At 41.1% G+C, this 21,512-nt stretch overlaps 1 protein-coding gene across 1 annotated transcript; it reads left to right on the top strand.

Moving 5' to 3' along the window:
- Positions 1–94: 94 nt before the first annotated feature.
- LOC310931003 (uncharacterized protein) lies at positions 95–20,505 on the top strand (the record flags this gene model as incomplete). The annotated part of the gene is made up of 14 exons (XM_083894074.1): positions 95–225; positions 11,418–11,491; positions 12,033–12,118; positions 12,915–12,954; positions 13,075–13,155; positions 13,499–13,606; positions 13,691–13,800; positions 16,166–16,214; positions 17,154–17,274; positions 17,436–17,530; positions 17,733–17,798; positions 18,008–18,107; positions 18,869–19,021; positions 19,118–20,505. The coding sequence occupies exons 2-14, from the start codon at positions 11,426–11,428 to the stop codon at positions 20,503–20,505; spliced, it is 2,463 nt and encodes an 820-aa protein (XP_083750200.1). The 5' UTR covers positions 95–225; positions 11,418–11,425.
- Positions 20,506–21,512: the final 1,007 nt, after the last annotated feature.

The raw sequence follows: 21,512 nt of genomic DNA, 5'->3' as shown, positions 1-21,512 counted from the left end.
TGTGCGGGGGTCTGCGGGGCGAGTCCGTGTGACCAGCACGGCATTTGAGAAGCGCCTGTCGACAGTCAGACTCAGCGGTGACAAGAGTATGAGCGACGGTTCTCCTCAACAACGAGGAGGAGAATGAAAATAGAGGATTTTGTTTCTAGTTGTTGGTACAAGGCAGCAGGAAGAGGAGAAGAAGAAGGAGATAAAAAAGAAGAAAAAGGAAAGTCACTCACAAAGGTAAATTGGGACCATGTTTTGAGTGTTTGGACTGTCTTCAATATCTTCTCTGTCAGTAGCGTTGTAAACAGCAGTCTTTTGGGTTTTCAGTGTTTACTAAAGCTTGTGTCGCTTTGGTCTTTATAGCACTTCCTCCTTGTTGTCGTTTTACAACATTTAAATACAAACCAGTAACGGAAACACTCCCCTGTAATTGCTTGTCGCTCGTGTGCAGCTGTGGATAAACTGTACGATGATGATGCTTCTGTATGACCACGTGGGTCATTAGCTGGAAAGTGTGTGTTGTGCTTATGTTGTGTGTGTGTATGTGTGAGAATGTTAGATGTGTGTTTACTAACGCAGTTCAGTTAGTCAGGATGTGCACGTGAATGTGAACCGTTTTGAGTCTGATTAGATTTTTTTATATATTGGCATAAACAACAATATATGTGATGGAGAGATGCATAAATGAATAAATAATACAACCCACAGAGGGGTTTTTATAACACATTATCCAGGGCATACCTTCATTCTCAAAGGAAGGAAAAAAATGGATAAATTAAAAAAAAAAAAACCTTTTCATAGTAAACATAATAAAGGAATCTAATATTACAGCGATGAAAATGTATGCTGGTTATTCTTCTGGTAACAGATACCATTTCAGTGTAAGAGTAGAAGGCTGACCTAACATCCTCTCTGTGGTGGGGACAGTGAATGAGCACTTCTCCTGGGGAATTTTTTAAAATATATTTTACATCACTCTTCTCGGGCATTTCCACCAGCTCAAAAATGCCATGTGAACCTGATGTGCACAGAATAAGTGATGTTGTGGTTAGTCAGTAAGTTCCGTCTTTATAGAGGCCAGTTCATAGTTTTGGAGTATGGTCTTATGATCTGTTTTGTTAAGTTTTTTTTGGTTGGTATCGACCTACCTACCTATTGTGATGAAGATATCTGGTTATAGGTTTAGAGAAAGCAAGATTTTAATGTACACTACTCCATCACACTGTCCAGTGCGTCCAGAAGCCATCCAGCTACTGGTCTGTACAGTGTAAGTCATGTCATGCTATGCCTGGTGATTAACTGTGTCTCATTGGTTCATCTGTGAAGTGGGGGAAGGAGGTGACACACGCACACACAGTCTGAGTGAAAGACTTCCAGCCGGATCCAGCTCTCATCCTCTGCCAGATGTCTGGTACTACTCATTGTTTTGCTCTCGTTTTACCCCCCCTCATTGTGTTGTTTGTTCTCAGTACAGTGTCACACATTTCCCCCCCACCAATTTAAATATATGCATGTCATTCTCTGATGGATAGCATTGTTTGTGAAGGAAGTAGAGGGAGACGAGTGCAGTATGTTTTCATACGTGACTTGGTGTGAGTTTATTTGCATCCGTTATGTGTAAGAATGTGGACTGATGCTTTTTCTTTTTCGCTATTTTTGACTGTGTGTGAGAGAGAAAGAGACACTGGTGTTGGTGGTTTAAAAAGGAAGTCCCACACCGGAAAGGTGACTGCTCTGCTCCTATACTTGGGTGTGAAGTTTTTTGCGTAGATTATGAGAGCCTGTAATATGTTCCTTTCAAACAGGTTTGTCCACTATTCACTGATTATGTCAGTATATAAAACTCTTTGTAAAAAGCTTTCAGGCGCTTGAATGTGGTCTCCACCAATGACAAGGTGTCCCTCCTTGATGCCCACAAGATGTGAGCCACATGTGAGGCAGAGCATGTGTGCCCTTATTTTGTTTTTATGCCCATGAATGGGCCTCAGTCAGCAGCAATAGGAATTTTCACTACATTCACAGCTGATGATTGAGTGACGATTTTTTTTAAATTTCTGTCACCAAAGCACAGTATTCAATTCACAGTTTTGGTATTACTAAATCCCGAAGCACTAAACGAAATGTCCATCTATGATCTCATAACTCTCTTCAAGCAGCAGTGTTCATTTTATTCTCTTCTGATAAGATTGTTTTAGTGAAGAGGCATCGATATCCCTATTGTCTGCTTGAATGGCAGTTTTATGGTGGAGGTCAAAGGTCTGCAACTGCACCACCGTCACACAATGCACCAAAAACGGTTAAAATATGTCATCAAATAAAGAAAGAAGAGAAAAATATAAACGCACACTGAAAAACTAGAGCTGGACAGAGGTTTTGACCTGAGGATTACACTCCAGTATCTCTACATTGTATGGTTAAACAGACCTATGTGTTTGTGTGTAATTCAAGACACCGTCATCGTAGAATGAGGAAATATATATATATATATATTTATTTATTTATTTATTTATTTATTTATCTATTGATAACACAATGAATCAATGACAATATAATGAAATGTAGTCCTGTTAGATAATTACAGCATCAGTATTTGTTGGTCTTGCACTTGGCTGTAGTCATTTTTCCTATAAACTACCCACTTCTACCCCCCCACCACTGTCATTAGTTAAATTGAGGTCACTTTTCTGTCGAGATGGGAGACTGTCACTCAGGCTGAGAAGTGCTACACCACTGGGAGGATGAGGGATGGCTGTTTTTGGGATGATAACCTAAATAGTTGCTTGACTTTTGGGATTTGTATAATGGCTAAACTGGGCTATCTTGGAATTTCCCTTCTATGATTGCCTCTAGTTTGTGTCTCTTTTCTTTCTCTCCAAATGCCACTTGAAATTTGGTTTCGCTCCAAATTGACCTCTTTCTGAACAGAGATTTGTGTTAAGCTGCTCCTCTCCCTGTGTACTGTAATCTGTAGTTGTGTTTGCGAACAGGTTTTGTACATGGGAAAACAATAAGCAAATCACCAGTGTAGTGTGCATCACTGAACTGAGCAGATTTCCTTTGCTAAGCTTTTGGTTTAAAACCAATGAGCCTTGCACCTGGCTGGGCCTTTTCACTGGGAAACATGCTTTCAGTGTGTTCTTATCGTGAATTATTTAATCTGTGTGAATCTTTAATCTGTGTGGCTTTGTAAAAACCAGTGCTGTGCTGTGGGGATTGTAATGGTATATACAAACAGTGGTAGTGAGCCCATTGTCTTTTGTAGCTGTGCTTATTGCAAAATGCAATGCAAAATTACATTTGGAGTGAGTAGGCAATTAGTATTGTATTTCCCTTTATTCATGTCTCTACTATTTAAAATGGTGGAATTTAAAATTCATATCAAGTTCATATAATAGCTTATATGTGAAGTTTAAAGCTATTAATAACATTTTAGTTATAGTCTTATAGCCATTCTCAAACTGTGGTACCATGTGTACCACCAGTGGTACATGAGCTTCCTGCGGTACTTGGAAGAAAATCAGAAATACTGTTGTACAATAATAATAAAATAATAATTAAAATTAAAATTAAAATAATTATCTCTTGCTCCATCTTCATCCAATTTCTCTATATCAGTGTATATGTGAGGAAGAGGATGATGATGAGAGAGCACATTTATACATCTTATAGCAGTGTTTCTCACTCCTGGTCCTGAGGAGCCACTGTCCTGCATGTTTTAGATGTTTCCCTGCTCCAACACACCTGATTGAAATAAATGGGTCGTTATCAGGCTTCAGCAGAGCTTACTGACGACATGACCATTTGAATCAGGTGTGTTTGAGCAGGGAAACATCTAAAAAAACATGCAGGACAGTGGCTCCTCAGGACCAGGAGTGAGAAACCCTGTCTTATAGGGATTAAATCTGCCTCCTGTGAAAAGTCTGTAGCTGACTTTGATCGACCTATTTACACCACTGTATTTTAACGTGTGTGATAATTGGTGTTCCGTTGAGAGCTTTCTCAGGTGGTACTTGGTATAATAAGTTTCAGAACCACTGCCGTATAGTGTGTAACTTAGTATTACTTTGCTGGCTTCAGTTTGAATTATGACTTCATCCTTGCTTGGAGGAGGATTCATTTATGAGAACACGACTTTCTCAGCAGGGTCCGGTGGTGTTGTGTTGAGGAATACTGTTCCCTTGACATTCCTGTCTCATTCCTTAAAAAAAAAAAAGTGCTGCCACTCTGGGAATCGAGGCCTCTCTAGCTGTCTTGCTGCTAAAACTTAATGTTGTCATTGTTGTGTTTAGACACCCTCCTCCCCTGCAAGTAATTGGGGAGGCAGCAGCGTCAAGGAATCATAGTTCTGGTGCAACAGAGAACCCATCCTCAGTCTCCAGCTTGTTATTCCTTTTGTTAAGATGAGGAAAATGTTAAATAGTTTGACATGGTGAGTGCTGTAGCTGAATCTATATGTTCAGTGTCTTTGACTAAGAAACAAAGATCAGATTAAAGTGCTTATGGTGCTTATGAATGAGTGGAGCAGGACAGTAAAACCCCTTGGGGACATCAAGCTATTCTGAGCCTTTCCCTGGTCCATGTGTTCTGGAAGTTTCACCCCTGGGTCACACAGTCTCTGTGTCACTGCTATTTTCTCTGCACAAACACAAACATTACAACCAAACAAATGAAATGAAGAGAGAACGAGGGGAATGGGAGCCTCAGACCACAAGAAGTTTCTTGTTAAAAGAGACTTTGTGGCTACTCGATAGATAGATTTTCTCTTCTTTGGTCTAATTTGGTATTAGTCCTCCAGAGTCTCAGGACTCACGAGTTGGAATTGGCATCATAATCATGCTACTCTTACTGTGAGTTAGTGGCCACTCAGGAAACATAGGCTTTAGCGGTAAACAATTGCTATTGTCTATGTACCATCACACCTGCAAAACATGTGTTTGGTAGCAAGGGGAGACATTTCCCTCTTTGTTATGTCTACACATGGATACACATGCTGCTGATGCAGTTTGTCTCTATTCACATGTATGTCATGACTTATCATTAGATACATTGTGCTTGAAAACAGCATAGACACAACATTGTTTTTTTTTTTAATTTACTGTACTAGTTAATTGTGTATAATATACCGATGACTAATTGTATCCAGTTTAGAGCAACTTATCTCCATGTTCCATCATGGAGACACTTCTAATTTATGACATATTTTTCCTTTTTGGCTACCACGTCAACTTTTTATTGAGATGATCTACTAAAAAAAAAGATTGACGTTCATGGTGATGAGTTCTAGTCTATGACAGGAATATGTGAACCTGGAACTGGAATCATTAACACCAAAGTTCCCTCCCCTATTGTTACTAAAAAAAATAAAAAAATATCTCCTGATCCATTTTCTACCTGCTGATGCTAAAAATAGACGCCTTTTAATGATCCCATTCTCTTTCTCCTCTTTCAGTTTCTGCTCCTTCCAGAATTCAGACACATACATGCTCACACCAATGCTCTGTGTCTCATTAGAAACTGGAGCATTGAAGCCATCTGGGACTTTAGACCTCTTCATGTGGAAATTAGAGCCATGTGGTCACTTGTTAGCCTCTTTCCTTGTGATGCTTGTTCCGTGAATACAGACTCAGGCTAATGTAATGACAGGCACTCACTGCTTCACAGAATGTTCTTTCAAGTTGAATGTCATAAATTGCTGTAGTAATGACTTATTTAGCTAACTAAAGTTATTACATTATACTTTCGACAATTTTCTCAATGTTCTCATGTTTGCAAAAGTAGTGGATGTAATGTTAGAAAGAATCTCACTAAAATGAATGTCATACAATTTAGGGATTCTGAAGACTGACTTGATCACATAGCAGCACTGTGTTTATCAGTGAGTAGTAGATGTCGGTAAATTAATATTCTGGAAGAGGAATAATTCTTTATTTTTGACTCACCGGAAGAAGCTACTCCTTTGGGTACTGATGGGTAATTACAGACCCCAGGTCCATGCAAGATGGATGATGGTTTACAATATAGAGGGATGATGAATGGCACAGATGTTTGATAGGTTCAGCACTGCATGGGAATGTGCTTTGTGGGGTTAACAAGGTTGAATGAGTGCATGACCCGAGCTTGTCTGGTCGTCTCAGAGCCAGCGGGTTCTCTGGCTGACTGTACAGTGTTGACTAATCACCCCGTGGTAAAGACAACCAAACATCTGTCATCTTTTGCCTCATCACGCCATCAGAAATGTAGGGTAGTTTTAGGGCAAGTCATAGAGAAAAATTAAATGGGTGATTTAAAAAAAAAAAAGTCAGTCTTTGTATTGCAGTGCAAATTCTGTATAATCAATCATGAAATTAGTTGGCATGTGCCATTCATTCTGCTGATTATAAATCAGCTCCTGTGCTGTTTCCCACAATCTGATGTAGGAATTATCTCAAGATGTCAGCCTACTGACACACACACACGTTTGTGCTTCATTCACACTCTCACCCCCTTACCTTAACCATCACAACTGTGCCCTAACCTGAACCCTAACCTGAACCCAATTCTAACCCTAAAATTTTAACCCCCAAAATGCTCTTTAAAGAAGTGAGAACCAGCCAAAATGTACTGACTCCTTATGTTTGATACGATTTTTGGTCCTCATAACGTCACAAATACAAGAACACACACAGCCCTAACCCCGCTCCTGTCCCACTCCTTCTAATCTCAGGCTTTCAATCTGATTGTGTAGTTATATAATCCTTGATCTTAAATCTGACTGCTATTCAGATTAGGACTGACGAGACAAAATAAGATGTTCATAGATCAAATACACCCAATTACATCCCAGTGTATTTAAAAGTAAATAAATTCACCAGAGAGCATTTTAAATTCATCTCTTTAAATCACCATATATTTTTAGTTTTTTTGTTCAGCTGTTAATGAATAGACTAAGTATTTATTTATTTTCAATTGTGTTACACCTTCAGTTAATGTAATATAGTCTTTCCATGCAGTAACTGGCTACACAGTTTACATCTATTAATACCTGTAAGTCTCTATAGTAATATACCTTGTCCTAATTATTCTGCCTCGTATCAGTCAGATTGTCTAAGGCTTTATCAAGGACAGCCTGAAAGCAGCGTCAAGACTCATGCACGTACAGAGATTTTTGGTACTTCAATAAAAGGCATCATTGCCTTCTGTAGCACTTCATAAAAACATGTAATCAACTGGATGTGATACAGAAAAGATGATGTGCATGCATGTGGTTAAAGTGGTACACAAGAGAGCTTACACGCTAGATTTAAAGCTCTATGTCATAACAGGAAATGATGTATCCAAGTCCTGCACACAACCTGATCATCAAACACACAAAAAACTGTATGTTTGGCGTAATTTCCTCCCACTGCCTTTTTCACTGCCCATATAACATAAAAAAAAATCCTGCAAAATAAATGAAATGTATTTTTCGTGAAATCTATGATTGTTTTTCATAAAATCTATAATAATAGTTAATTTATGCCACACATTCTTGTTTTCTCATGCTCACCTTCCTACAGTAGTCTCTTCACCTCTTCTTCACGGTTGCCGGATACCGGGGCAGCTTCGGACACAGCGACAAAAGCGTCATAAAACCATGTCTAACTTTAACAAACACAGACATGCTGCATACCCACAGAAAGGTCAGAAACTCAGCAGCTAACCCACAGAGTTATTACGCACCGCACATGGAGCATCGATTTACAGCGAGTTATCATACTTTTTAGACCTGTAGTGACATATAAATAACATTAAATTGTTTTTTCATAATTTGGTACCTAAGAAATCTCAAATGGCACAGATGGTGCCAAGCTGTGCAAAAAGCAAGAACGCCTGCCTAGACATCTCTTTACTAAAACCTCTGTTATTTCACTCTGCTTCTTTTCAGCAGCACCAGACTTTGCACAGCTCATGTCCACATGACCTCCGTGTGTATTTAAGCGCCTACTGCATATTTTAAATGTGATATTTGCTTTATTTTTCAGTTAGGCTGTGTTCCATGTACATTTACTCTGATACAGATAATCCACATAGAGCTTGTTACTGCAGAGATTTACTCTATTTAGTTTAGCATGTCATTTTCCAGCAGGGACTCCAAAAAGAGGGTCAGGGAAGAAGTGGTTAACTCTGCACTCCCCCATGTGTGATGTTTATCTGTATTTGCATGATCTCTCCCACCTAGTGATGTTCTTTGCAGCTTACTCACTCTCTAGTCCCACCACCACCTACCCAGTTTATTTGAACTAGCTGCGCTATGTAACACTTTTGACTGACCGCCCACTGCGTAGGGCTTCAGCTGTGTTGGTGACTCAGAAGCAAAATTCCAGTATTTTTTATGTGATCTGACCACTGTGTGATTACACACACTGATTAGTCATGTCTAATTTTCATACCAGGTCCAGACAGTGTTAATGTTCAGCTTTTGCCATTAAAAGGTTTCTTTATGGAAAGAAAAGCCGTTTGGTTGTGATGCTGTTTTTTTTTTTTTTTTTGCAGTTCTTATTTAACCTGTTGTTGAAGGGTGGCGTCACTGGTTTCCTTTTCTTCCTGAAGCCAACACAATACTATCAGCAGTCTGGAGACTCAACACAGGAAGTGAGCAGCTTGAACTTAAAGATGAAGCATGACAGACTATTTTCACCAACTTACCCAAGTGTGAGTTTGTGAGCTTGCAATCACACATGAGCAACTTAAACGATAAACCTCTCTATTCTAATAATAATAATGATGATACTTTTAGGCCGTGGTGAAGCTGTTCCAGACCAACCTTTGAGGAAAACAAAAATATTTAAGATGTCAACCTCAGATTACTTGTTCAGACATTATCACATGAGATTAAAAAATGTAGCCTGGGTATGATGTAGTTGACAGGCAGGTTTTCCCACTTTATACATGATGTCAGCAAGGTTAGAGTGCTGCCAGTGGCACTGCCTCACACAAAACCTTACTCGGCTGTTCAGAAAAAATATGCTGATGTTTCAACAAACCTGAAACACCCAGACCTGAGGTGGACAAGAGAAGGGAAATGGTATATATATAAAAAAAGAGTAGCACAGGACAGCATAGTCCTAATTGTTCAGTGGTCTGGTTGACTGAACACCTGTTAGACTGGGTGCTCAGCTGTTGTTTTATAGAGAAGACTGGATGGTGGGGTATATTAGAGGGATCTGCAACCAGTTCCATTTTTGTTGATTAGTTATAATTGTTTAGAGCAATTTTAACCATGTTGTGTCAGATTATTGTAATGGTTTTTGTTCCACTTCAAAGTGTGAATATGGACAAAACTAGTGATTAAATGAAAACTCTGGAAAGTAGGTTTAGGCAAGACACATGTATATCTCATGATTCAACAGTGATTGTCACCAGACAGTTCTACAAGGTAAAAGGTCAAGTTAAGCTTCAGTTTCACCTGCCCAATTGTGACCTACTGTCGTAACTTCTTGTGCCGACAGTTCCAGCATTGGGGTGTACATTTGTAATGACATTTCACAGATGGTGTCCCTTCAGAGACTTGTTGTCAGCACTATGAGTGTTTTGGAGGAAAAAGCTGAAGGTTCTTTGTGAAAGGCAGCAGGTGTCTTCACATCTGTTGCGGCGAGGCATGCCGCACATGTATGTCCACAACACCTGAGGCCTCAGCTGGCTGCACATGCTGTCAGGCGTCAGTGAAAGTATGTCTTCAGGGTACAGCATGTGTTCCAGTTTTACTTACAGTTTAAATACGTACATTTCATCTAGCAACAACTTGCTTATTTACATTTATGTTACATTTGCTTTTATATATTTGAATTTATCCTGAGGATTTTTCTCATGATAGTGTAAATGTTAAGCATAACAAGGACTGACAAACTAAATTAGCAGGCAGTTCTTTACTCTGCCTAATACATTCAAAGTCTGCGACTGGCCTGGGTTGTCTATGTCTACTTATCCACCGTGTCTGCTCAGTGTAGCTAACATATTTGATTCCAAAGCATCACTAGGATGCTGACCTTGCAAACGAACGCTGAGTCTGCTTTCTCTTGGGTGTTTATTCAGCCTTAACAACTGCTGAACAGACGAGCTGTGCTGGCAGAGCACTTCAGTGCGGGAAAGGCTATAGGCAGACTTAAAGGGCCAGTCTGGGGTCAGGTGGGGGTTAAAATGTGGGGACAAATTAGGACACAGGAGTCTTTGGTTGGATGGTTTTTGCTCCATGGAAGTAGACCAGTTTAATGCTGCAAAGTTGCAAAAGTGTTGCACTTTACCATGAAATCATGCACAGTTCCATATAATCTATTTTCCGAGCTTTCTTTCATTATTTATTTCCACAACACTCTGAAAGTTTGTCGTTTGGGAGATAAAACAGGAAATCTTGCTTGCATGCATTTCGCACATTTCATTTGGTATTGTGAGAGTCTGTTAAAACCATCTGGAACACTGTTTCTAAAGGAACGTCCATTTACAGTCACATGTAACACATCAGCCATGAATCAGGTCTAAAAGGAGAACAAAAGCGTCTATGTAGCAAATGTAAAAGAAAATAAAAGAAAAAAAAAAACATGCGCACACACATTGTGCAGTCTACCACTAATGTCACCTCACTCTGTTAACCAACTATTGTGTCAGCTGAAGCTCTGAGTACTTTAACAGGAAGCTTGGGATGGCCTTGGGACTTGTCACCCCTTGCCCCCTTTATATTCATTGTTGTTGTTGTTGTAGTAATAATAATAATAATAATAATAATAATAATAATAATAATAATAATGATACATTTAGACTTAAGCCTTTCCCAAGGCCACAGTACAGAGTTAAGAAAAAAATGAAAAGAACAAACTGAGGACAGAATAGACTTTTATTTATTTTATTATTTAAAAAAAAAAAAAAAAAACAACAACAACAGGTCTGTGTCCCTACAGACGTAGTATATTCCTGGCACTGATGGGTGTTGTGTCAACTGTGAAACAGTGAAACTGTTTTTTGTTGTTGTTTTTTTATCAACACCTCTCATATAAAGTTTCCCCACCAAAAGAATGAAAGCATCAGTTGACACCAAAGTGTTGAAGTAATATAAATGTGTAATATTTGTATATATATTTAACCCTGTGAAGTCTCACGGGACTTCACAGGGTTGGAAACATCCTCTGTCCTTAGACCTTTGACCAGGGTAAGGAAAAACTACCAGGGAAAAACCCTTACAACAGGGGAAAAGGTTAGAAACCTTAGGGAGGACCACAGGTGAGGGATCCACTCCCTGGACGGACACACATTTCTTTAAGTCTAGCTGCTTAAAGAAAATCTAGAGTAGACACTGGACACCCATCCCAAAACCAATAGAAAGCAGGAAATCACCAAACTATAATGTCTTATTGGGGTCACAGTGATACGGCCTTTGCAGCTCTCTTAATCCTTGTCTTGAATTGTTCTTTTTTTTTCAGATTTTGTCATGAAGAAGGACATAGATGCATTGATAGCAGAGGAACGTGCTGAAATCATCTCTAAATATGACAAGGTAAGGTATGCATGAGCAAGTTCAATGGCAGTCTTGATTTTAAAGACGACCAGGCCTTGAAAGTAAAATGATGGTCACCTGGACTGGAACATCATTTCCCATCAAAGGAGAGAAGCCAATGTGTCTCACACCAAACCTGTGGAGTCAGTGCTCTTTCTTTATATGGAAAGATTGCCTTGCAATGTGTGAAATAAGAAATATAAGTAAATAAGAAATTACATGGAACGATCGGTTTATGACACAATGACTCCATTAAACGTGTGAAAGAGACGACTGAAATCGAAAGGTCTCATCTGTTCATTGTTTTGTTTTTTCTTTTAAATGTGCAGTGTGTTGGACTTGTGTTGCAACATCTATTGACCTTTTAAATAGTAGTAATAGTATGTTAAACATCCTCAGTTGTGCTCTCATTATCAATTAATTTATTTGTACCTAATCTAGCAGATTTTCTAAGCATGTACATTATGTTCTACTTGTTTGAGCTGTCTCATAGTTGCATTACACACAGTATTTTATAATGTTGGCTGTGTTGATGATTCAGGGCAGGCAGGAGGGTGTCAAAATTGACCCATGGGAAGATGCCGACTACAGCATCTTTAAGGTCACTGACCGCTTCGGCTTCCTGCAGTAAGTTACCCGCCTTAAATGCTGACAGCTTCCTCATAAACATTTCAATAACTAAAGTAAATATAAGCTACATTTGTGTCACAATTACACTTTTTCTCTTCCATCTTTGTCATGCAAAGAAGAGTTCTCATATTTGTGTTAAACTTTGTTTATCCTCTAAAGCACATGTGTCAAACTCAAGGCCCGGGGGCCAGATGTGGCCCGCCATGTCGTTTTATGTGGCCCGCGGGTGATGAATTGGTCTTAAAAATCTGTGTTAAAATAGGTCTATGCTGCTTTAAGGCGTGCGTTGACAATAAACTACATTTATTGCCACTAGATCACAGTGAATCATTGTATATGTATCATGCGATGAGTGAAATTGAGATTGAGACTGTGATCGCAGCAGAATGTGTTCAAAAAAGCCACAACCAAAAAACGATGTGGTAGTGAAAGCTAACTTTATTGTGGCTGAAGAAATCACCCGCGCTTCAAAGTCTTTTTCTGAGGGTGTGTTTTTGAAGCAGTGCATGCTGAAGGTGTGTGAGCAGGTCTGCCACGACCAGATACAGACTCTTTTATGCATAATATTTGTAACTTGAATAAGTAATAAATACAGAAAGTTATTTAGCAATATGTTAGTAGTTACATTTATTTTACATTATATTTGGTTACATGTATTCTCTATGACAGTTGCATCTGGCCCTTTGAGGGCAACCATTATGCTGACGTGGCCCCCTGAACATGAGTTTGACACCCCTGCTCTAAAGTGTTTTATTTATAAAACATGTTGCATATTCTTGCTTTTCTGCTCCAGTGAAGAAGAACTGCCAACACCCAGTGCGCTTGAAGAGAAGGTAAGAACGTTTATTTTTATTTTTTTTTAACCGTCATTGCAAGTGACCTTGCACACGATATAATTAGCCCCTTTCACATAAGCAGTTGTCCAGAAGTATGTGCGTCTTTCCTCTCCTCAGCAAAAGCACCACGAGATTGAGCGAGTGGAGAAATGGCTGAAGATGGTGAAGAACTGGGAAAAGTACAAGAGCAGTGAAAAGGTGAAGTTCATCAAACATCAGTGAGGACACGGCGTACTGTCTGCATCGCATCTCCTTTTTATAGCTAAAATATGTGATGTATTCTTTCCACTTCTTTTAATAATCTTTTTTCCATTCCCCTTTTAACCACAACTTGTTCCCTTATCCCTCCATCCTCTCTTTGGTCGAGACAAATAAAGCCAATCTACGGCGTGTGTGTGTGAAATGAGTCTTTGTCATTCAGTTAACGAGACAGAGCAGGCTTTATACATGACCCTCTGCCTCTTTTGTCTGGTTTTTTATGATGAAAACTGTCTCTCTATATTTAGAAAGTCCCTATTCATGTCTATCATATGTGTTTCAGTTGGCCAAGCGTGTGTATAAAGGCATTCCTCTGCAGCTGAGAGGCCAGGCGTGGGCCTTGCTTTTGGACATAGACAAAGTCAAAGGGGATAACCAGGGCAAATATGAGGTATGAATGTCTTGTCTTGACACTGATACTTTGATACAGGCATCTCACTTTGTAAAACACATCTGTGCTTTCTTTGTCCTCCAGAAAATGAAGCAGCAGGCTTGTAACTTCTCCGCAGAGATCAAGCAAATCGACTTGGATGTCAACAGAACCTTTAGGAACCACATTATGTTCATGGACCGCTTTGGAGTCAAGTGAGTTCTTGGCTTCACTGTGTATATCAATGCATCTACAAATGTTTACTGATGGAGTGTGATGATCCCCTCCTTTCCTCTGTTTAGTTTATAGTATTGCATCACTTCCACCCTGAAGAGTTGCTTTAGAAACACTTAATTTGTAACTACACTGTGGATCATGTGCATTCTACTGACCTTTTAAAGGGACACTGTGTAGTATTTATGGGTTTATATAACCCAAAATCCACTTTTTTTATACATATTATGTGCTCCTGCATTGTCTAGTAGCTGTATAATAGTTTTTGTTTCATTTTCGTAGTGTTTCAAAAAGTCATGTAAAATAACATGGTCGCGGGCCGCGGTTGCATTGTCACTGTTAGCAGCGAGACTCCATGTTTCTACCGGAGCCTGTAAGGATAAACGCAAGAGAACAAATCAAGCGTCGCTTTACTTGTAGCGGAAGTCCCGCCTCCTCTCTCTCCGCTTCGTCTGCTACGGCCGCGGTAGCTCGCCCTCTCCCTCGCCTCACGAACCTCATCTGCTGACACGGAGAAAGGCGACAAGGACGACATTTGACCGGCTGAGGATACCGTAGCGCTCAGGGAAGGGAGGGGGTGAGCAGAGGAGCAGTTCTTTGTTGTAAATTTCAGCCTCTCCTCTAGATGTCACTATAAACTACTTACTTCACCTTTAAGTGACACAGTTTCATTTCATCACTGATATCCCCAACCTCTGCAGTCTCACATGTTGTCTCCAAAGTTCCTCTGTGTTGTTGTCTGTGTCAAACCGCATTCAGGGTTGCCTTCACTGAGGCTCTTGCAGGGTATGACCTCCGCCACACCTTCTGCTGCTGCACACACACACACACACACACACACACACACACACACACACACACACACACACAAAACCAAAGTGGTTGTTTCCTCCCCTCAGTGTTTTATTAGTCTTCCTGTCAGTGCTCATAGCCCCACAGGAAATGGCATTCATACCAAAAAGTGCACCATACAACATAAAATGTGTATGTGTAGAATAACCCTGCCCACACAGAACAACAGAACATACATACATACAATGCTGATAAATAGAAAAAAATGGATCAAAAACTTTTAGAAGGCAAACCTGTATTAAAGCATGTGCTGCATGATTGCGGACCAGTAGTGAAGTATAGTGGTTTGTCTGAATGTGTGGCCGTGTGCTCCCGTCTCGCTCCCTGTTAACGTCCTTCCCCTTCTTTTCAAAGCCACTAAATCCAAGCTGACCAAAACACCGCTCCATCCTGCTTGACTGCCCACTCCTTCCCCGCAAGTCAGCAGCCGTCTCGCTCGCATATGAGACCCTGATCGCTATTTAAAGCTCTTTTCCTGTTTCTGTCACTGTCAATGTGTAGACATGTATTTACTGTAGAGGCCTGCAGGGAAGACGTCCGCGCTGTGTCCACACATTATATTTATTAATGCCCTTTTAATTCAGATTTCCATACGTACACACTCACCATGGCAGCCTTGTGGTCATTGGCTGAAACCAACATACATAAAAACAAGATGTTTTCTGGTTTGCTAGTTGATCAGGAAGGAAGAATGTAGCCCATGGGTTGCAAAAAGAAGTTCATTTGAAGTGAAGTCTACAGGAAAATGTTACCTACTTCTCATCCAGAGGAGTTACTGGTCTCAATCACTAGTTTCAGCTCTTCTTCAACAGCACATGTTGTCAATGTTGTACATTACTTTTGTATTACAGTGCCAATATCTCTTGCTTTTCTTATCTAAACATCAAAGTCAGCACTGCACAAACTGGGGCCTCAGTAAGTGACCTCTCACACGTCTTGTGGACAGTTGTGCGATTTAACTGACAGACAGTACAGATGTTCCTTACATTTATATATGGATGTTCCCATTGAGAGGAAAATGAATGATTAAATATGGCTCATGTGAATAGACACTAGTATGGTTGACAGTTGGTACAGTCCAATCAGAGCTGGCAAAACCCTCAACATGGCACTGGTCAATTTGCAAATCTTAAGGTGTCTGAAACTGTTAAAACTCAGCACGTAACCCTGTGGTCACACATATTGGATGGGTACATACTTTTATTTTGGGATTAAAATATTTATCCACACAGGAGAATTTTTGCTGATCCTTAACAAAAAAAAAAAAAAAAAACTATTTAAATACACCCAGAGATTATCAGGATGATATGATGCAGAACAATGTGCAGCTATTTGCACTGATTGATTGAGATGAGGCTGCTGACAAATAATTAGTCATATGACCGTGGAGAATTATCATGTAAAGTCGCTTCTGTTTGATCGCGCTTCGTTGTTGCTAACAACATGCCACATGTTTGTTTGTAACCGGTGGTTTGTTCTCTGTTCCTTCTCCAGGCAGCAAGAGCTGTTTCACATACTAGCAGCTTACTCGGTCTACAACACAGTAAGTGTTTGTGTGTGTGTGTGTGTGTGTGTGTGTGTACTGTGAGCATAGTGGAGTGTGTGGAACAGTCATGTGTACACGGACTGCACAGCAAACCTGTCAAGTTTGAGGCTTATTGTTATTGACATTTTTACAATTTTATTCTGAAGTTGACAATTAATTGCACCATATAAAGTAGTATACTACATAATATGCATGAAGTGTAGTGTTATATTATATTATATTATGACAGTGACGTGTACAGTCCTGTACGTCTCTTCGTACGCAAACAGTCCATGTATGTTTTTCTGATTTGTGTCCGTAGTCAGTTCCTGTGTGGAAGAGGTGTTGAAACCAGAGGAAATGGAATTGCGCTGTTCCCTTTTTTCCTTTCCCCCTTTTTTTTTTTCATACGTTGCTCTGAGAGAAACTGTGTCAGTAGGAGAATGAGCGCAAAATAGTATTTTTTCGCCTATGTGATAGAGAAGAGAAGAATGTGGGGAATGTGTCGTTTAAACTCAAGAGATGCACTGAATTGCACCTACTACGTTCCCTTGAAAGGATACTTTTCAGTGTCCTTTTTTAGCTGTGCAATGAATCGGCTTAATATGGACAAATACCAGGTGTGTGTCTGGTTTTGTGTATCTGTGCGTGCCAAGGGAAATGCTTCTTGTGTAAATCGCTGAAGACGTGGCATTAAAGAGAATGTGAGTGTGTGAGTTACAGTAAATATTTTAACAACCATCGGTAAAAGTGTTTATAATATTGCAGCTACAAGAGCGGTCGGTCTGTAGCTCATCCTGTGCTTTAAAACCACACACATATGCACAGTCTGCCTTCAGACCACATCAGACATTCATATGCTGTGTCTGTGCTCTATTAAATAATGAATAATCCCCTCTCATTTGCCCATTCAGTTTAGTTAAACCTGGCTCTTTTTTCCCCCCCGTGTTCCCTCAGGAGGTCAGCTACTGCCAGGGGATGAGTCAGATCGCTGCCATCTTGCTCATGTACCTGAATGAAGAAGATGCTTTCTGGGCTCTGTCCCAGCTCCTCACCAACAGCAAGCATGCCATGCATGGTGAGACAGAGAAATGAAAAATCAATACATATCTCCCCAAAAAAAAATGTTTTTAAGAATGTGTGAAGCCACTACAGTGTTTGTCTTAACTTTTAAATTTCTAAATATTATTTCTCTATTTCTATTCAGCGTGTAGTAGTGATTTTTTTTCTCTGTGCTAGGCTTCTTCATCCCAGGATTTCCCAAGCTGCATCGTTTCCAGGTCCACCATGATCTGATCCTGTCTAAAATGCTGCCTAAGCTAAAGAAACACCTGGTGAGTTACACTACATTTGTCACCATGTAACATGCCACAGAACTTAGAGCGTTCTGGGCTGCAGTTGATTTACTCTGGTCATTTCTCATCATCTCTCATCTGAATCTATGTTTCCACGTGTTCAGAGAAGAGATCATAATGAGTGATTTCCCCTAGAGACTACTGTATATCTCATTATATCTTCTGCCCCCCACACACACAGGAAAAGGAGCAGATGACAACAGGGATTTACACTACCAAATGGTTTCTACAGTGCTTCATTGACAGAGTGAGTATCCCCATTTTTCAACTGTTATTAGAGAATATAAACAATGTGAGCGTTCCGTCTGCAGATCTGCCCAGTTAATATCTAGTCTCAGATGTATTGTGCAGTTAAGCCCAGTCATTATTATTATTATTATTATCACCACATCACAGCGCGCTCCTTGCTTGCCTTAATCATACTGACTCTGCTGCTTCATGTCTCTGCCGTTACAGAGCCCTTTCACCCTCACTCTGCGTTTATGGGACATTTACTTACTGGAGGGGGAGAAGGTGCTCACAGCCATGGCATACACAACCCTCAAGTTACACAAGAGTGAGTATGAGGCCCGAACGCGTCATCATCGGTGCCGCGCTAAATGAATCGAGTGCGGTTGCCGCTGTTGCTATACTGGTGAATGTTGGTGCGTGTGCGTCGCACAGCACGCTGCCTCACACTTGACTGCCTCGTAACTGGGTGGCTTACATAATGCAAGCGGTTAGTTGCTGTGGAGAAAAATTGAAAGCTGACTTTTCATTGGATGCTTGCATCACCATTGCCTCAACACATTGGTCAAGTTCTTGTAAAGAGATTCTTACAAAACCACTGGTCCCCAAGTATCTTGAAGATAGGCTTGTGCTAATATCGGTACATGGATTTATATAGACTCCTGGTCCTGGGGGGCCACTGTCCTGTATGTTTTAGATGTTTACCTGCTCAAACACACCTGATTCAAATGGTCAGCTTGTCTGTAAGCTCTGCTGAAGCCTGATAGTGACACATTTATTTGAATCAGGTGTGTTGGAGCAGGGAAACACCTAAAACATGGAGGACAGTGGCTCCCCAGGACCAGGAGTGAGAAACCCTGATATAGACCATTTTCCTAGTAGTGTTTTGAGTCTTGATGCACACAAAGCACTTTATAATATTGTCATTGACTCATTCACACACAGCCAGGAGAAACATCAGCATGTAGGACTGTTTTTAGCACATAACTTTTATTCTTGGCTTACGATACCTGAGGTTATTTAACATCATTGTCACCCCTTCGATAAGTAAAATTGCCGTTCTTTTGTGTCCATGTTGTGTCTGATCAGAGCGCCTGCAGAAGTTTCAGCTGGAGGACCTGAGGGAGTTTCTCCAGGAGCGACTGTCTACTTCTTTCTTCCTGCCTGATGATGTAGTGATCGAACAGTTACAGTCTGCTATGTCTGAGCTACGCAGTAAAAAGCTGGACATATCTCTTGCAGGTGCACATGTGTTCTTCTGGTCTTATTTAGCTGTAGGCTGCTTTATTTCTTCTTTACTGAAGTGTTCTGTATCTTCCATTTCCCTTTTTTTTTTAGCTAAGTCAGACGAGCTACCAAAGATGCCTCTGGGACAAGAGAGACCTGTTCTCCTGATGCCACTGCAGCTGGAGGTCAAAGCAAATCTGCAGCCCCCAAGTCAGCCAGATGCAGAAACCCAGCAAACAGACAGCAACAACCTACACCAGGGCCCTTGTCCTGAGGAGCCACAGGATTCAAGAAGCCTCTCCAGGACAAACACGCCTTCATTGCCTTCACCAGATCCAGTTGTAGTTCACACACAGAGAACACCACCTCCTGTCAAGCCTTTTAGAGCACCGCCTTTACCTCCGAAAACAAGGGTTGGGATGGACAGAGATGTGAGCAAGTCGCCCGTGGTGAGTAGCCAGATAGAGGACACAGGAGAAGTGAAGAGCCAGCCTGGAGACCCAGAGGCCCAGGAAGAGCCTGTAGAATGGCCTCCACCCTATGAACTCCCTGCTCTGGAAACTATTACTATGGAGACGGAAGCAGAAATCATGCACCTTCCCGATCTGCCACCTCCACCTTTACTTTACCCTGAGCAGATTGACCAAAGGCACCTGGATAACAAATTATCCTGTACAGGAAATGGAAGTGGTCCAGTGATCCGGTGCCACTCTCCTTCTCCTCGCTCTGCTTCACCACAGATTGCTCAAATGAAGCTCTTTCCAAAACCAACCAGGTGTTTTGATACTGCGCAGAAAAAATCTCCTCCCTCAAAGCCGTCCCCTCCTTGGGCTCTGTCCTCATCCCCACCGAGACTTCCCCCCCCTAAGCCGACCAAGTTCCCAGTCTCCCTCTATGTCCCTGTGCATGCGGGCGACCGAAGACCATCCAACACCTCTCAGTACGACAACCTGTCTGAGGTCGATGAGGACGATCGCTATGTGGAGAGGCTGCTGGCCTCTACTCCTGAGGAAATAACCAGCATGCAAAGCAGTCGTCCACACATGATAAACCGAGACTATGACCCTGCCGTCTACCCTGTGCCTCCACCCCCTGTCTTCATCCCTCCGTCACCTTCCTCTGTTCCTCCCTCATTGTGCGCTCTGCGTAGTTTGCCACAGGAACCGGAATATGAAGGTGAGAACAGCTGGGTGGAGGACTCCATCGTCATTCCTCCTCCTCCACCTAATTTTGCCGACAGACTCTCTCCCTTCCAATGTAGCACTGCCAGCAGTCCAGACACACACAGAGCCACCTCGCCCAGTTACTCTAAGCCTTTCTCTCGGGGCCCCAGGGACCATTCTGCCTTCCCAGCACCTCTCTTGTACACCGGGTCTCCACCGAGTCATTCCAGGCCCTCAGGACAGTCTGCAGTAGGGGCACCTTTGGTTCGAACCAGCCCAGACTTTTGCAGAATGCCTCCAGGTGGACAGCAGCTGCCCAAATCAGTGACCTTTTGAAAGTCTCAAGCATGATTCAAAAGAGATTTTTTCCATTTTCAAATGCAATTTAAGTCAAAAAAAGGCCAGTAGCTATTCAGTGTGTCAAAGGGTTGTGTGTGTGTGTGTGTGTGTGTCTGAAAATACTTTTTTTCCCATTGATGTACAGATTTCTGTGATACTGTGGCACCTTTTTGTAAGGTTTCTAATTGTGAAACTTGTATTGTAAAACTGCTGTTACTTTTTGCTGCCTAGAAACTGAGCGTATTATGTTCCTCATCCTCTCGTCAGTGGGTGAAAACAGATTTTCAGTCATGAGAAAATTACACGGCAACGAGATGATCAAATACCAGCTTCCCATTTCTTCACCTGAAAAGTTGGTTTCGTTTATGTTCCAACAGAGTGTCTTAACCTGATCATCTGAGCACCGAGTGAAGCGACTCTTAACTCAAGGGCTTTTGTGGCTGCAGAGTAACATCACCTTTGCCAAAGCACCCAAAGCCTATTCATTTATACTACAGTATAATACATTGTGAGCTGGCTCACGTCTTACATATAAGTCAAACCGTAATGTGTTGTATAATGCAGTTTCTTAACTATATCTGTTGGTCAGTACTTGTGAACAATGGACCATGAAACCAGGTCAAACCAAATCCAGTGGAGTGCAAACTTTACACTGGTGTTAATAGTGAAGTTAGCTTCAGGCAGGAAGCAGTGGGTACTCTGTGTGTTTGTTTTTGTTTTGAAGTAGTTTTGTTGGGATGGTGTCAGTGACGGTGTTCGTATCTGTCGGTCAAACACTTGACATCACAGCAATAAAGCACTGTGTTGTGTATAATGTGCATGCAAGGTTCTAGAAGAAATAAGACAAACATTGAGGGTTGCAGGCTATTTTATGTCATCCAGGACACGTTAATGAAGAGTAGCCCCCTCTAGTGGTTGGAAGCTTGGGATTCACAGTAGCGAGTATTTGCATTTCAGAATGCACCCATGATGAAACACTGTTTGTTTGGGGCCTACTAATGTAT

This window comes from Microchirus variegatus (assembly GCF_963457635.1).
Source record: "Microchirus variegatus genome assembly, chromosome: 8".
NCBI classification, from domain to species: Eukaryota; Metazoa; Chordata; class Actinopteri; order Pleuronectiformes; family Soleidae; genus Microchirus; species Microchirus variegatus.
Note: the sequence above shows the minus strand (reverse complement) of the source record. Positions and strands in the feature narration are given on the sequence as shown.